The 17,782-nt window shown below is 38.8% G+C and overlaps 1 protein-coding gene across 1 annotated transcript in view; it reads right to left on the bottom strand.

The window, feature by feature from the left end:
• Positions 1 to 899: 899 nt before the first annotated feature.
• The window catches only part of pank1a (pantothenate kinase 1a), a 30,529-nt gene continuing 13,646 nt past the window's right edge, over positions 900 to 17,782 (bottom strand). Inside the window, exons 2-8 of the mRNA XM_028603580.1 lie at positions 15,370 to 15,516; positions 14,721 to 14,926; positions 11,769 to 12,022; positions 10,383 to 10,559; positions 9,819 to 9,942; positions 7,340 to 7,465; positions 900 to 7,082 (exon numbers count right to left, since the gene is read on the bottom strand). Of these exons, the coding sequence (XP_028459381.1) occupies positions 7,023 to 7,082; positions 7,340 to 7,465; positions 9,819 to 9,942; positions 10,383 to 10,559; positions 11,769 to 12,022; positions 14,721 to 14,926; positions 15,370 to 15,516 (1,094 nt within the window). The 3' untranslated portion in view covers positions 900 to 7,022. The remainder of the gene's footprint in view (positions 7,083 to 7,339; positions 7,466 to 9,818; positions 9,943 to 10,382; positions 10,560 to 11,768; positions 12,023 to 14,720; positions 14,927 to 15,369; positions 15,517 to 17,782) is intronic.

The following is a 17,782-nucleotide window of genomic DNA, read 5'->3' on the forward strand; positions in this document are numbered from 1 at the left end:
ATATGATGTGTAGTACAACAATTCAATTTCCTTGCATGTGTTCACACTTGGCCATTAAAGCTGATTCTGATATAACAGTATATAGTAGAATATAGTATAGTGCAGCAATATAACATTGAATAGAATATCAATTTATAATATGTACAACAACAGTAACAATTGTGAGCCATGTTTCTGTTTGAGTACTTTAACTACATTTTGCAAATAATACTACAAGACTTTTACGTGGTTGCATTGCTACATCTGAATACTTTGGCCGTCACTGCCAGTGTCAGGGCCCCATATGGTCACTTGTATTTAGTCTGTTCTGAAAAGTGACATTAATGACTTATGTGTAGCGTTATGGCAAATTTTTATATAGGCTATGCAGTACAGTGCTTATTGTACCTATGACATTCCCATAGTCTTTTTTTGTAATGATATTCTCTTGATGTTAAGCTATATCGTGGATTGTATTGCCATTGGATTAGCCTGACAAGCCAGACACACATGACCCTGGCTGCAAATTACATTTGCTGCCACCAGGGTGCGTCTACATTTCTAGGCTACCATTGGGATGCCACTTGGGACAAATTTGACCCAATCCCCCAAATGTATCACCACAGCTTCACTTTTAACACCTTGTTCATTGTTATGTAAACCAATGTAGTCATCAACACCTGTTGTTGTCAACTGTTGAGTCAACTGTCACTTCTTTTTATCCTCCTGTAGGATTTTAAGCTCCAACAAACGTATACAATTTCACCTAACCATGTTAAATCATTTAAAGGAAATCACGGTCATTGCTTCTGCTATTTTTCTTTGTTTTATTAGTCTTTTTTTCCATCTTGTCTTTTTCTTTGTTTATTTATGTCTTTTCATAAACAGAGCAAAGTGAGTAAAGAAACATCCAGAACACATATCTTTCATCCAGTTTTAGTTTAATTCCTTTTGTAGAAAAAAAGAAATATCTTCACTTCAGTACATACACATTGCACAAGGCAGGGAGCCATTTTTTTTTTTTTTTTTTAATTTCTTATTTTCTAACCCTTTATGTTTTCAAACCGGAGTTAAAAGCAGCAGAAGAACTGACACCAAGAACCAGCACTTGGCTTCCCAAAAGTTTCACACCCAGATCCAGATCACAGAGGAGCCGATGTGAAACCTGCACTGAAATCTAGTCGGCAGAAAATCGTCATCCTGGCTGTGGACATCAAGAGCATTGATGCCAGTTAAAGACTTATTCAACATACCACATTTCCCCTTCACTTCTCAATCCCAAATATGACTTATTTAGCGTGGCTACTTTTATTCAAAGTCAAATGGATCTGAATACAATTGAGAACATTTTATTTAAAGTGACAATAAAGGTAAAAAATAAAATAGATCCAGTTTGTGGGTTTAACACATGTACATTGTATGCCAAACATTTTAGACAATCACTGATAAACATCTAGACATGTATCTAGTCCTAATGAGGAAAATCTCATCAATCATATACCACAAGCAGGTTAAAACAGACTCCTAAAAGGATTTGCTAATGCTATTCATCACAGCTCTGGTAAAACTGCAGAGAAAAGTGGTTCGTCTCAGTTCATCTTCTGTCTGCATTGGGATTGTAAATGAATTGCCGAGTCATGTTTGGGAAGCCAGGCCCTGAACAGCTGAAACAACGTAATCAACGGACAGATTGCTGGTGTAGAATATATCATATTAATATTATTTACAAAATCTCTGTACAATCAAATACACAAGGGTGAAAAGGTCCATCCTGCTAGTCAAGCATTCCAGAAGACAGTTTGTAAAGGCTGGATGTGTTCACACAACAGGATGTTTGACCAGATTAACAGCCTCTGAGGAAAAGTGGGGTATAAAGCAGGCCAGAAGGTTATGTCACCGTGACTAGTATTACAAAGTGAGGTTTGACAGCAACAAGGTGTTTACAGTTTAATATCTATCCTAAACTAACACTGTCAAGATGAAAAATTAACCAGGGCCCTTGATCCAACAACAAGCAGTTTGGATGGAATGAGGGTCCGCCATGACAGAACCATTCAAAAATAGCTGTAGATAAGTATGATTATGTCACACAGATCACACTGAAAAAAATATGCCCAGTACGCTCCGTTTGGTGTGTAATTCGGCCTAAACCATCCTGTTGTGAGCATCCATCTTAAATAGTGTTAACAACTATATCAGCAGGACAGAAACTTCAAGAGGAGAAACTCTCTCCATCAAGATTCAAACAGGATTTCTAACAGGGGCAAACTAACAGGGTTGCAAGACATATACATATACATATAAGGTGAGTTTGTTAAAAGGGACATAGGGATCGAGGGATGATTTACTGCATAGCCCGTTGGTTAGATTTTCACAATGGATGACATGGCATTTGCCGTTCGATGGCGTTTTAAGCCAAAGCTCCTTGCAGTGCCGAGAAACGCATACCGATCTGAGTACAGGTGGTCCCAGTGGGAATTGAACCCAAAAAAACAAGGCGTTACTGAGGTTTAAAACCCAAACTCACAACTCAGACCGTCATCAAACAAATAAACACCCACATTTTTTGACTCATGACAACAGAAGAAACTCTAGGCTTAAAAGCTAATTTACTCAAATTCTTGCCTCATACCACATCTGTGTTGTAGTCACAGGAAATGTGTGAAAAGGAAAAAACCTCACAAAAATGTCAACTACAGTGCAAGATGTGATACTGCTTTAAATAATGTGTTTCACGAGTGTTGTTGCTGAAAACAACACGCTTTATGTGAAGAATTTCAATTCCAGCAAGTGTTATTCCTTTTTTTTGTTCTCCAAAATACTGAAGCTGCAGCAGTAAATTAGTACACTAGTTAGGTACAAAAATACTACAAGTATTTGAACGCATGAGATCACCCTGACAGTCTGTAACTCTGGCTTGAAACCGTTTTAGATGAGTATGAAAATGATGTTATAACTTGCAATTATACAGTCAATGTGGACATACAGGTACACTTTAAAAATGAACAACTTTCCAACCCATGTCATCTATCTTAAAACGAACACCCGGACTGAGCCACATGTTAAAACAGCATAGCGTAAAATGTTAAAACAGAATAAAATGCTCTACATGGGCTGTTCTGAGATAAAAGGCTCTGCGGGACAGTAACTGTATGGGTTTAAAAAAGGTACAACTCAAGTGCTGTAAATCACCACGTGTGATAAGGCTTCTTCAGCCTGACAGAGCATGATAGCAGGGATTTACATTTCTGGAAACAGTCACACTGGTTCTATTGTGCCAACAAAAAAAAAAATAATAATAATAATAATCAAACCATTAAAAGAAATTCTTTACAGCAGTATATTCAAATCACATGGGGAAAACACATTAAACCACACTTTACTTTCTACTTGCGACAAAAACAAAGGATACAAATAGTAATAGGACATACCTTTTGAAAAATGTTCCCAAACCAAATAGTTGCCCAAAACATCTAAAATTCAAGTTCATTCAATTAATAATGATCAGTGATACCTAAAGGATGCTGTGGCTTTTCAAATGATCAAACTTTATTATTAAAACCACTGCAGTTCAAGTTAATGTTGCTCTTGTAAGAAGACTCACTCGGGGCCAACAGGTGAGTTGTGAATACCACAATCGGATATTCAAACTGTGAATGGGTGTTAATTGCACCGAATATTCTGTTACAGTACAATGGCAAAGAAAACGAGCACAGAAAGCAAGAGTGAAACCCAAAGACGGTTGCATTCACGATGTTACAAACACATGGAGGTGAAGTACAGCAGGTAAGAAATTGAAATTAAATCACACAGGGAACTGAAGGGCACAGATTGGTGTAACAAGGCTAACACACAGTGAAGGCGACTGATTGGGGTTTTCAGATGAGAAGAAGGGGTGGCACAAAATAAACCAACACCAGCCTGATTTTAAAGCTGAGTGGTACCTGACAGGTCCAGGCTACTACTATCATCCAAACATGAGTTGGAACAAGGCAAAATATGAAAACAAACCAAAAAAAAGAACATTTGCAGCGTCATAGCAGCTGAAAACAAGCAGGATCTAACACACTGATGATTCAATGTTTCCAAAATTCCAAACTCCTTTTAAAACACTATTACTTCAAAAGTACATCACCACAGTTTTACTCGTAACTCTTGCATAAATGTTGGTATTTGAATTATTGAAGCTAATTGGTAGTTAATAACGCCTATTACAATGAAAGTATCCATGGTAGATATATATTAATTTTGGACTTTTGGTTTGTATGAACTGCAGGGGATCTCCTCTGTAAAAATGTGATTATTCTGTATTCTGTTACCTGATGAGTTTATTAAAAAGGACAAAACAAAAATTGGAAATCACAAAAAAAAGGACCCTCATCTATTTTGATTCTGTGCAATCTATAATTTGCAAACACAATTGCTTCAACGGCAAAACTTTTTAAATGTTAGTGTACTACGTAGCCTAGAATCAAACTGCCCTTTGTCTTGTCTGTTTACAAATTAACACAAAAAGAACTGAATAGCAGCAAACATGTTATTTGTCGTGGACAAAGTGTAGTCCAAGGGTATGTTAGAAGGTGAAGAGGAGATAACTGCAATCACTCAATTTTGTCAATGAGACGTCCAGAATACTTGCCTAACATTACTGCAACATAACTGATAAGGATTTCACCCTTGTTATAATTACTGTAGGTGAAATATAAAACTCCTTGTACATCAGGCTCAGAAACAAAGAAAACTAACACACCCCAAAGTGTTGGTAGTGTTTGCTTGGAGGTATTTTAACAACAAATAATGTGGAGTACAAAAAACCAAAAAGGGAAAGAGCACAGTTTTTCTGCTGGAGAGTAAAGGCATGTAGACAGTGGTACTTAATATGTAAAACAGTGGACAGGGGAGACCACACCACTCAGCGTTACTGCTCAACTGCTTGGACAATAAACAGAGATAAAAGGCTGTAAAGGTCCCAGTTGGGACAGGAAACATTACAGGAAACTCTACACCATGTTTCTCTAAAACAGCTATGATGCAATAATTCTATAATTAATTAACGATGACTGGAAAGCTCACTGATGACAAAGCCTCTTGTTACGCATAATAACATAACAGGATTACAGGTAATTCAGGCAAGCAAGAAGGGTTTCCATCTTAGAATCTCAGGCCATGGTTTCACTACAATTTGAACTATTAGTATTTTGTAAAAAAAAAAAAAAAAAAAGAAAAAAAAGAAATCGCTTAAATGTCTTCTATCTTTTGCATAAGTGTGGTTAATTCTGATCAGTTCTGCAAATTTCCCTTTAAACACAAGTTAGTCAATCTGGACCTGGGCATGTTCAATACCCCAGGTTTTCATGGTTGAAATGAAGCACACAGTCTGAAATGGTCTAAGAAGAATAAAAAAGTGACAATTGGGGTTGTAGCTGGGAAATGTTGGCCAACTACTATAACATTTTTCTCATTGTTTTTGAGTACAAAGTGGGGGAATAAAACTGCACCTACCCAGCAGCACTTTCAGAATAAATCATTAACTGTTGTGCACAATATCTGCACCATTATACAGTAAAAACAGAGTCTAATCTACAGTAGATACATTGATTTTGTTGATGGAAAATTTGCATTAGTGTATTTTACACGAGGGGCAACTATTGGCTAAAAGCATCTTGGTCTCCATTGTCTTCCAAAAGATGACACCATTCTTCTGCATCTGCATCTACTGCTGAACCCTTTTTATGCAAGGATTCACAAGGACCATTTTTAATTGCAGCCTGTGTTAGCTCAGCCTGGCCGCCTCATTAAATCACACTGCAACATCCAAACAAGGCAGGCCTCCACTCTCCTGAAGTAATGCTGACAGATCGGGAAGGGTAAGAGAAAAGAAAGGATGATTCCCTACAGAGATCCAAAAATCCCAAAGTATTTCACAAATCACAAACACAGGTCGCTGAGGCCGACTGGGTCCTGAACTGTAGTTGTGGTGTTGCTAGTTAACAGAAATCAACAATGCGGGCACAGTTGTAGCGCCATCTGTTGAAAGACAATGTCTTGGTCCCGTCATCTAACACTAAACTCAACAGGTTAGGTATGCATGAGTGGCAATATGGTGTTGTTAATGTTGTTTACATGTAGGCAGATGGAGGAGAAATACACAAAAAGCAAAGGCCATGTGCAGTCAGTGAGCAACAGAAAGAATCAAAGACTGTTTATAGGTTATCCATCTAGGCTGAAGGAGGCAGGTGTCGTACGAATCTCAACAGGATTTGGCTTCAGTGCACTCCTTAAAAGACTGTAGCATTGTTGTGGGCAAGTTTTTGTGCAACAAACAGGCAACAACAAATTGCCTCCCAACCCTTAGCTGCTGCCACGACTGCTGTGCAGCTGCAGTTTGGAGCTGGGGGACCACTATCTGTGGTCTTGATGGTTTTACAGCATTGACTGTCTGCACACTGACAGCTGAAGACAGGAGGCATTGCTGGTCAAATTATGTTTCTGTGGTCACAAAAACAAAATCTTGAGTCCCTGCAGGTAAAAATGCCCAATTACTTATTCAAGAGTAACTTAATTTCTGTGCAGACATCCTAAATTTAAATATTGTTGCACAAATAGTTGCCCGTGGAACCACAGCTTCCAGGACTTAATGCTACAGTAGCTATTCACACATATACATAGTGACAAAAAACACTAAAATACTCTCTCTATGCTTCCTGACACAGGGCTGATTACAGGAATCAACAGAGTGATTACAGGAAACCATAAATTAAAGATTACAATATTAAAACCTCTATGATAGGGGGACTCTGTTTAGGAAGTTTAGGAGATGAAAGTTAGAGGTTATCATTATTTACAAGATTTTAAATTATTAAAATGGCTTTTCTCAGTTTCTGTGTCTCTCTTAGTGTCTCTTAGCGGCCTCTGTGAATGGGACTTTTCAGCAGCATCAAAAGTTGATGACGTCACAGCATCGCAAGTTGATGACATCACAGCATTCAGGGGTGGATGACATCGTCTTGCCGAGGGTTGGTGATGTCACAAGATAATTTCTTTTACGGGTCCTCTGTTGTCTTGAGCAGCTCCATCAGCGCCCCGACAGCTCCAAAATAACCCTGGTGCAAACACACATACACTTTTTACACATACTGTATGATGTGAGTTTTACTGAGTGCCTGCACGTTTCAGGAATCCAAAACGAAGACTTTTTATTAATGATGCCTGGGATGATATTTGGTTTTGTTTAATTTTGTTCAACAAAACTAAAGCTAAAAAAAGGAGGTTTGAGTTTTCACCCTGACTTCCTTCAGGTTTGACTAGGAATCCACAGCTTGGTTAAATCCATCCAATAGTTCATTAGTTGAGTGCTCACCTCGTGTTCCAGGAAAAGGGCTCTTAGTTGTCCTTTAGACCAGAAGTCCATGGCATAGGCTAGCAGTTTTGTGGACACTGTGTTGATACGAAGGAAGTTCCCAACAAACACCACACGCTCGATTTTCTGATACGAAGAGAGACATTAAAAAAGTCAGAAAAATCTAGCCCCATTATGTGTGTGACAACTATGTCAAATGCAACAACAACAAAATAAATCCTCATTTGAACATATGAAAGGCTGGAGTGTCCTGGTGGCCCAGGCCCGATCCTGAACTGCAACGTTTCCAGTTTGCGTCCGACAGGGGACCTTTGTTGTATGTCATTTCCCGTTTCTCTTTCCCCTCATTTCCTGTCAACTCTCTACCACTGAATCTATTAAAGTCTGATAAAGTCTTCAAAAAAGAAAAAAAGAAAATGTGAAAGGCCAAATGTTATTGTACATTTAGAATACACTGATTGCACAAAATTATGATATATAATAATATAATTTTTTTTATCTGTCCTTCAACATATTAATAAATAAAAGTAATATAGGGTCATACATTATTTAAAAAAACAATCTGAAACAGATCAGTAAGTAGTGTTCAGAATGCAACACCTGTTCCTCAACACATGGTGGTGCTGGAGAGCTGATCAACTGGTTACCAGTAAATCTCTTCCTCTACTATGGAAAAGGCCTTATAGTCATTGACATATATACAATGGACCAATAGACCCCATTGCTCTGGACGGAGACCAGTGAAGGCTATTAGAAGCACTTTTCCGGTGATCTCTTGATTTACTGCGCAGCCTCCAACTGACAGAGACAACGTAAATGTGACGTGAGCAACGTGTCTGAAAGTTGTAAGTCTTCTGGTAGCTGTGACAAGAGAAATCTCAATCATTTCCAATCTTACAGAGACGGAGAGTGTAGGTATATGTAAGGAGATAACATAAGCACAGGCTAATTATTGCTAACTAACATGCTAGTTAACATTAGTAATTAATCCTAAACAGTTAATGTAAGTCGAAACTGCCTGCGAGCTTCTCCTGTACTGTACGGTAATTCCTCTACTTTACGACAGTAAGTCACTTGGTTATGACACAATCGTTAGCTTATTTTTACAAAAGCGTCTGCTACGGAGCCATAACGTGAGGTACAAGGTAATGGAGCCTTTTATACATTGTCGTGTTTCTTTATAAATAAACAATGGACAAATAGAGGCTTTAAACGCTTCAGATGTAAAGTTATTCGCAGTCAAGTGACGTGAAAAAAAAAAAGGCGGTCAGTGTAATGCTAACAAGAGCAAGAACCTTTCTTGTGTGTCATGGAAATATATAATTTGCTTCAATATATTGTAGGCAAATGACCTTACATTATGCAGTGACACAAGAGTGTAAATTAAGCAGGTGTGTAGGAAAGTTTTCTGCTGTAAATACGACGATAAGTCCACAGCCAGAACAAGAAAAACTAGTAGAGACTCTTTTTCTTATTTGCTTAAAGGTGCACTATGAGTTCCTGCATGGTCACTTCTGTTGATGTTCCAAGTAAATTTCAAACAAAACAGAGCAAGCTCGCCCCTACCCCCAATTTTTCCGTAACGGTCATGACTAACTGTCACTAACCCTCACGCCCTCCCCCAACCATCTAGTCGGTGATTGGCTGGAGTGGTTTGTTGTATTTTGGTGCACAGCCTGTGCCTCTAGTGTTTGTTTGACGTTTACGACCCCTGTGTTGTCTCCCGAGACCGGGCTTTTTCACAGTGTATTCAGGGGGCAGGCAGCTAGCGGAACATTAAAGATAATTAAAATCAAAACAGGACAATTGGTTAATTCCATTGCATTAATATAAGCCCTCAACCCTACGGTCGGGGGAAATGTGTGTGCGTCTTCGCTGCAGCTCTGTGTGCAGTGATAGCCCTGTACAATGCTGCTTGATCGCCATGCCACAATACAACACTGTAAAGAAGCTCACAGCACACAGAAAGACTCCAGGCTGATGCCCCACTCCAGAAACCAACAAGTTTGAGTTCGGTTTGACTGCTGCCACCGAAAAACTTTCAAATCCCGCTTTAACAGTTGTTTCATTTTTGTTTCATTTAACCATTTACTTATTCATTTCAGTAATTAAACTATTACACTATTACATTAAACCACTTTTGGTTGTGGTGGTTTTGTTTTTGTGATGCTGATTGTACTGTGGTTCCAATTAGCACCGACAATCCCACAATTATTTGAAAGTCATTAGCATTCACAAAATAGTTTCAAAACATCACCAGTGATGTGATTTTAGGAGTTTAAGTTTTAAACATAAAACATAACATCTTGCAGCAACAACCATACAGTATAGTTAGCATAACAGTTTTTATGTAAAAAAAAAAAATGTCCCTCTGTAATTTAGAACAAACCTGGGTAAAAATTAAGCACACACAGAAATTGTGTGTCGGGTGATAGGATCCTGTGTGTGTGTGTGTGTGTGTGTGTGTGTGTGTGTGTACCTCATTGACAGCACACATCCGTGCTATGGATCCTATGTTGTTAGTGATGGTGACCAGTGTGGCTCTGGCCAGGTCTTCCTTACTGATGCTGTCTCGCTTCTCTTTGCTCATCATGTGGCCAAAACTGTAAAAACAGACCATAAGAAACACAGCATGTAAAAATGATCTGTCATTTTACATGTAAACATAAACGCACAGACCTATTTAAGTTTGTTCAACTCTTAACAAATTAAATGAAAAAGAAAAAAAACAAATACCCTCTGTAAATGTGAATAACCTTCAGAACAACAGTAAACAAGTGTTGTTTGACAAAGCGTGTGTGTGTGTGTGTGTTACCAAATGGAACACAATCACAAGAAACAGTGATTCTAATCAGATGCCTTTTTCACTTTGCTTTATGGATCAATTTTTGAACATAGAGCTGCAGGTTAACTGTATACTTACTCTGTGTGTTTGTGTGTGTGTGTGTGTGTGTGTGTGTGTGTGTGTGTGTGTCATGTACCCTGTCAGCTATTATTTCATACACCATTTGCTGGTATGTGTATTTCTGTCCTCTGCACTCACCTGGATGCAACAGCAGAGCCCTGCAGGCCAAAGCGCTCGTAGTCTCCTCCGTAGATATCTTTCACCAGTTTGTCCACGTTGGTAGAGTCGCCCTTGCTGGCCATTTCCAACGCCTCCTCGAATGTCTCGCAGCCCGTCAGCAGACAGCAAAGGCCCAGGAATGTACCACCTCCCAGACTATAGGTAAGAGATATTGTGTGAGGGAGACAATAACAGAGGAAAAAGGGTTGGAGAAGAAGTGAAAAACATGAGTGTTAAAATAAGAGAACGAGCAAAAGGTAGGAGGAAAAGTGTTAAAGAGGAAAGATAAAAGAGGGGAATGGATAATAAGAGAGGAAGGAGTAGATTTGAAGGAAGGAAATAAATGGAGAAAGAGACAATATGAGAGGGGAAGAGAGAGGGAAAAAAGGGGTGTTGAAGATGTGTTTGTTTTTTTGTCTGAAATTAATTAGGCAAAAGTTTACTTTACTAAATAAAATTGCTATCTACTTCTTTCCTCAGCTCTAAGATTGGTTCCTAGTACTTCAACCTCTTACGCCACCATTCTGTTTGGGCAATGCAGACCAGACCTCTAACGTCTCTAAACAACTTTTAATTCCTGTATGTAATGTGATGCAAAATACACTAGAAAATAAAAATCTGGGTGGATGTAAGAGAAAAGAAATTCAACACAAAATAATCCAACATACGAATATGGGACAGTTGTTTTGAAATAATACAAAATAATCTTCCTTTGCCCAGCATTGAAAAAAAAAAAAAAAGAAGTTGTGACAGATAATTAGGAGGCTTGTTAAATAAAATATAAATGTAAAATAATCAAACCAAGTTTTTCCCCACATCAACATGCTCTCATTATGTCTGGAAGGGGCTTTCTTTGATCTTCCGACTGTTTTTAACAGCTCACTATCTAATCGCCATCAACTGCTACTATTACGCAAGTAGCAAAGTACACAAGGTAACCAGAGAAAATGAACGTCTGGAATTCAAACAGCTGATTCTGGCTTATCTGCCGGATCTACTGAAGCTAGAGTATTCAGCCACCTTCACCCTTTGCACATATCATGCATGCAAAACAACTTCAAGTTCAAAACATGTTTTTTTTTGGGCTCAACGTGGACTTTAGTGGAACAAACTAGTTTTGTCTTTCCATTGGTTTTGGGCCCAGTTGATAATATGCAAAATATATCCCTTTTCACTAGGTCTTGTTCCCCAACATTAACATTTTTTAGTGTCATTAATTTCAGTCCAATGTTTCAGTTAACCAGGTCACTTGGCTATAATAGTAGGAGAGTAGGTGGCAGCTTGCTGTGAGGTTGCAGATTTTAGCTGGTGGTTGTAGTTGCAGTTTATTTGATTTTTTTACATTTGTCTATCTCCCCTCCTCACCTGGTCCCAGTCACCCGTTTGTAGTTGTTCTCAGAGTACACGGCCAGTATGGAGACCCCAGAACCGATGTTGACCAGCAGCATGGGGAAAGGGTTGTCCAGGGTGCAGGTCGTCTTCACACAGCTCTGGGTGTCTGATGGGTTCTGGAAGTAGTAGCCCTCTGGGTGTCCATTGAAGCTCACCCGGTCCACGAAGAGCAGGCCGCGGATCAGGCAGTCCAGCTCGTCAAGCTTCAGCAGCTCCAGGTCAGCCATCTGCAGCACAAATGGAGGACACTATTTTAGCAAAACACTATCAAACGGGTTGTAACTGTTTAAGATGATTTACAGTAAAAGATCATATAATGCACTTCAAATGGATACTTAATAATGTTGGTACAGTGCGGCGCAGTGCAATCTGGTAGATGTAGGTTATCTGCCTTTTGAGTGAAAGGGAATACCACAGGCCCTTTTCTCTGGCCACCAATTTAAAAAAATGTATGCGCCATTTTAGTGCACAGCAGTAGCAGCCCAGTTTTATGAGGACACCCTCTTTTTAGCGGTAAAATACTTCTTTAAGACTCACATGTGCAAAAGGTCTTGGATCAGCTCAGTTCATTCTGCAGTGCTGAGAGAGAGTTCATTGATCCTACTGCACTGCAGAAAGGGTCAATGAACTCAGGTAAGCAGGCACTGAGACAGATATCAGATAACAAATGCGCTCACTTCCAAAAATCATGCACAAATGTATAGATAACCTCAACACAACTCAAATCAACTGCAAATACATTGACACAGATGGACAATTTTGCTCAAATCACATTATAACTGGTGAGAACTTTAATTCTGTATACTTTAAATGCGACAGAGCTGTTTACGTGGCCTAGTTAGGTCTGGGTATCGTTCAGAATCTTTCGATCTGGTGCCAATTTCGATACCTCAGTTTCGATACAGATTCCTTACGATATTTTTTTTCTATACCATATGTTTTAAAATCCATTTCAACATAGGGCTGGGCGATAAAACGATAACGATATGTATTGCGATAGACACATAATCAATATCAATAGAAAATGCGATAAAACGTTCAATAACTTGTTTTTCTTCATCAGAAGAAACCAGAGGTTGTGAATCAAGTTTGGTTGCATGAACAAAGGCCCTCACTCTCTGGCAACCTAGCAACGTGGGGAGTGACACTCTAACAGCCAATCATGTAACAGTATCATGTTTGGTTGCGCCACATCGCTGTCTCGTGTTCTTCAATAACAGAACCGGCGTGGAGTGGAAAGTGAGTGCCGCAGCGAGCGAGGAAATCGTTGATAAAACAGGAAAAGTCAGTATGGCAGTTTTGGGGATTTTATAAGTCTGACCGTAGTCAGACCAATGTCGTCAGACCATCGTCCCCACCAACACTGGTAATACCATAAACTTGTTTTACCACTTTAGCCGCGCTCACACTTTCGAGCACAGCCATATTCGCCATCAATGTCCAATAACATCTGCAGCTGCAACACGACACAAGCAACAGAGCACCATGGAGAGGTACTCTGCATCAGCGCCTTACTAAACACTACAAAGAAATAACGGAGGCAGACATGCTGAGCACTGTCCAGAAGCCAGGTTACCAACCTAGCACTAAACGTGCAGAAAATAGTTCCTTCTCAGGTTTCTTATATTTAGCTAACACTTTGCACTATTTTATGACACTTTATTAAGCATTTCTTACTTATTCTTTAATTTTGCACCTTAATGTTAAGAGATAATTGTTAAGTGTTCATTGTGATTTTAGACCGGTTTACATTTAAATTATTTGAGTGTTTTCCATGGTTGTGTTGACATTTCTGCTTTTATAACTGAGGGGATTATAATCAGAGCAGGGTTAAGTTTAAAATAAAAATGTTTAAATTTAATATATTTTTCTCCTGGTCCTTATTTTAAATAGGTTATAAAAAATATCAATAATTATCGAAATCGACCGATATGAAAAACTTATATCGTGATACAGTTTTCAACCATATCGCCCAGCCCTATTTCAACATCAACAAAAATACATTAAACACAAAGTTTTTATTTTCCACCTTAATTGTGAATCAAAACAAAATTAAAAAATTCTGGTAAAACTGCTCACTCAGAGCAACATTAATAAAAGTGCCTTGCCTTGCAAGCTCAGCCTGTCAGTCAGTCATCAGGGCAGAGAAACCACCGTCGTGGCTGCTTGTAAGAGGAAGTGTAACGTCAACGGCACCGTGACCGCTTTTGGCTCGCCATTAATATCATATCGCAGCAAACGCTGTCTGCGTGAAGTTTTAAAAAACTGTAACAACACTTGAAACCAACGGTGACTCTCTGTGACTTCAACAAAACTGCAGACAGTTTACTCCGTCCGCACCTCTCCGTGTGCGTGTGTGTGTGCGCGTGTGTGTGTCGGTCGGAGCTCCGCTCTCTGTCAATATGCAGAGAGGACAGATAAGCTTGCGCTTACGTTCTCAGACGCTTTTGGAACCGAAATTTGGCACCGAAAGATAAAGAATTTTTTGATACCATAAAAGTATCGACGTTCGGTACCCAGCCCTAGGCCTAGTTAGCATGAACTGGGAATTCAACTAACGATTATTTTCATTATTGATTAATGTGCAGATTATTTTCTTACTTAATCATTTGGTCAATATAAATAGGTAATTAAATGTTGTTTTATCCGACCAACAGTCCAAAACTCAGACATTCAATTTAGTATGATGTAAGGCAACGAGAAGCAACAAATTCCTACATTTGAGAAGCTGGAACTGTCAAATGTTTGCCATGTTTGGTTTAAAAATTACTTGTGATTAATTGGTTATCAAAATAGTTGCAGATAAATCTTCTGTTGATCGACTAATCGTTGCAGCTCTATCAGAAGCCAAATGTTTGCAGTGAGAAAGATGCTAATGGTAACTTTTCTTTTCCTTTCTAACGGTGACATTTTCTCTGGCCTTACTGTTCTGAAGTCATTCTCGAACTTGTACGCCCCGCCTCCGGTGGCGCAGAGTGTTGTGTGCAAACTGGAGAAGTTCTTGTCACGGCCCATCTGGATGAAATGGTGCATGGCCTGCGTTGGGAAGCGGATGAAGTGCAGGTTCCCCGTCCTGCCGCACATGGTCAGGTTCCTCAGCTCCAGGTGGACGTCACGGACACCCGTTTTACCTGAGTGAGGGAGGAACAATTTTTACACTATACTAGATTCTGGCCTGATGTACTCATGTGGATTTATAAATTGCGCACATACACTCTACGAAAAGCTGTGGTCAAAGTTTATCTGAGCACTTTTATGACCTACAAAAATGTAATTTCTTTGTAATGTGGTGATGTTGTTCAGCTTCAGAACCTTTGAGGTGAATGATCTGGTTTAATGAATAACTGAACCTGAGTCAAACACATAAAATAACAAAACGTAAAATATATCCTGCTGTCTTCCTGTGAAATGTCCATGACCCGACTTTCCCTGTTTTAGATACACAAGCAAGTTAACAGATGCAAGTATATGTGAGTGACCAGTTGTGTGTGTGTGTGTGTGTGTGTGTGTGTGTGTGTGTGTGTGTGTGTGTGTGTGTGTGTGTGTGTGTATGTGTGTGTGTGTGTAGACATACCATAGGCCACGTTTGAGGTGAGGTAGCGGCGGATGGACTTGAGGTTTTCCACTTCTTCCTGTTCTTCCTCTGCAGTTATATCGACTGGCTCAAAGTACACCAACTTGACCAAGGTGCCACCAATGTCCATACCGAACCAGGGGAAGGCTAAGAAGAGGAGAGGTGAACGAGAAGATTGTAATCAACTGCTTTACCAACAAAAACAACACATAATACATACCAAAGTGAAAAAAACAGGATTTGACTGACGCTAATAATCACTTCTTTTTTTTTTAAAGATGACTATTAAGATGCAAAGAAATACATGTTTTCAGACTTTACTTTTTTCAAGGCAACAGAAATGTATTTATTCAGACCAAAGCAGACAGTAGCCGTGTTATAAAGTACCGGTGAATAAAGAGGTGTCATTATGCTAACAGCCAAAATACAGTACTTACAATGTCTGATATGTGATCATAAATAAACTTATATTGTTGCTGATCATGTTTTTGTTATCTGAATTGGTCAACGCTTGGTCAACGCACATCATCAAACCCTCAATGGCGACTGTCTTCCCAACCAGGTTAAACACGGCTGAGAGAATAACATTGATTCAATGATTTTGAAGTTTCAATCGTCTAAGTGACCCTTAAACAGACCGAGAGAAAGAAATAAGATAACTATTTAGTAATTATTCAATATAAGTCAGTGTAATTCTGTAATTCTATGGCTTAGTAGTGAAGTGTGTGGAACTACACTGTAGACTAGAGTGGAGCTGAAACAATTTGTCCATTAATCAACAGATATTAACTGCCAACTATTTTAATAACCAATTAATCGTTTGTTATTTTTCAAGCAAAAACAGCCAAATATTTGGGATTTCCAGGTTCTTAAATGTGATGCTTTTGTTGTTCCCATATATGTTTGTAAACTGAATATCTTTTGACTGGATTTTGACTGATGGTTGAACATAACAAGCTATTTAAAAACATCATCTTAAGGTGCTGGGGAATTATAATGGCTGTTTTTCACTATCTTATGAATAAATAAAAAGAGTATACAGAAAATAATCTGCAGATAAATTGATAATGAATATAACTGTTAATTGCAGCCCTGGACTGGTCTCTGCTAACAATGACAACCAGATATCAACATGTGATGCCTGTCTGAAAATCGTAAAAAAATCAATTCTTTTCCCTATAATCAATATTTTTCATGGTTTTATTTTACCAATGATTGACCTAAATATTTTCTGTTCATGCAGTACAGCCGCTGAGTTCAACAAAAATCTTTCAGCACAACCGGCTATAAAAAAAAAAAAAAAAAACACCGCCACAATCACCATGGAAACAGTCAACCCCCCTCCTCCATCATCTCCTCTTCTCCTCGTCTCTTCAGCCTCCTATTTTCTCTTTCGCTTACCTACGTCTCTCAGCCTCTCTACGGTGTTCTCATCATACACACTATCTTTCTATCTTTCAGTTTTCTATTTTCTTTTCCCTCTCCCGGTCCTCTTACCGTCTTTTGCATGCTTCTTGTTTCTCAATCAATCTAATTCAATTAAAGTAAGATTTACTGACTTGGATGGAAGACAACTGATAACGCAAGATGTTTTTAATGCACCACAAAGCAACTACTATATTAGACATAGAAGTACATCGGCCTTTCTTGGTTTTTCAGTCCAATTCAGAAAGATTTATTTGCATGATAATTAGACCTGACATGATTTGTTTAAAAAAAAATAATAATAATCTGCACTTAATTTTTAAGCAAAATTGACAAATATAAATATAAAATAAAGTCTGGTTGTGCTACATTGGGGGACAAGACGTCACACAAATGGGCCTTTTCAGTGACACTCCCCCCGCTGCACAACCCTGCGGAAAATGGCCAGATCGCTTTTTTTGGTCTGAACGCAGCTTAATGGAGCCGATTCTTTAGCAGATTCCTTGTCAAAGTTTCCTGGACCAAGGCATTTAACTGCCCCACAGATGTCAAGTGTTGCTTCCCAAAGGTTCTGTATGACAATTTGTAATTTTGTTCGTCTTGAGAATCACAGTCACAGATCACATCAATCACAGTGACAGTGGAGTTGCCTTGAGTTTATAAAAGCCTAAATTTGATAATTTGATGTGGTTTATTTCAAAACACACATCCAGAGATAACAAGTCAAAGAGAGAGAGAGAGAGAGAGAGAGAGAGAGAGAGAGAGAGAGAGAGAGATAAAGAGAACACTTTAAAAAATTTCCAAAATGTTAAAACTAAACAACAATCCCCTATCAAATGTATTTACCTTTGGCAGAAAGATTCTATTCTAGCTATGCATATGTTTAGAAGCCACCTGCACTTATCTTTGCACTGGCAGTAACAAATATCTGGTTATTCTGGTTTAGGAAGGCAAATGTTTCATAACGTTGTGTTCTTTCCTTGTGACA

Source organism: Perca flavescens, chromosome 17, assembly GCF_004354835.1.
Source record: "Perca flavescens isolate YP-PL-M2 chromosome 17, PFLA_1.0, whole genome shotgun sequence".
Classification (NCBI taxonomy): domain Eukaryota; kingdom Metazoa; phylum Chordata; class Actinopteri; order Perciformes; family Percidae; genus Perca; species Perca flavescens.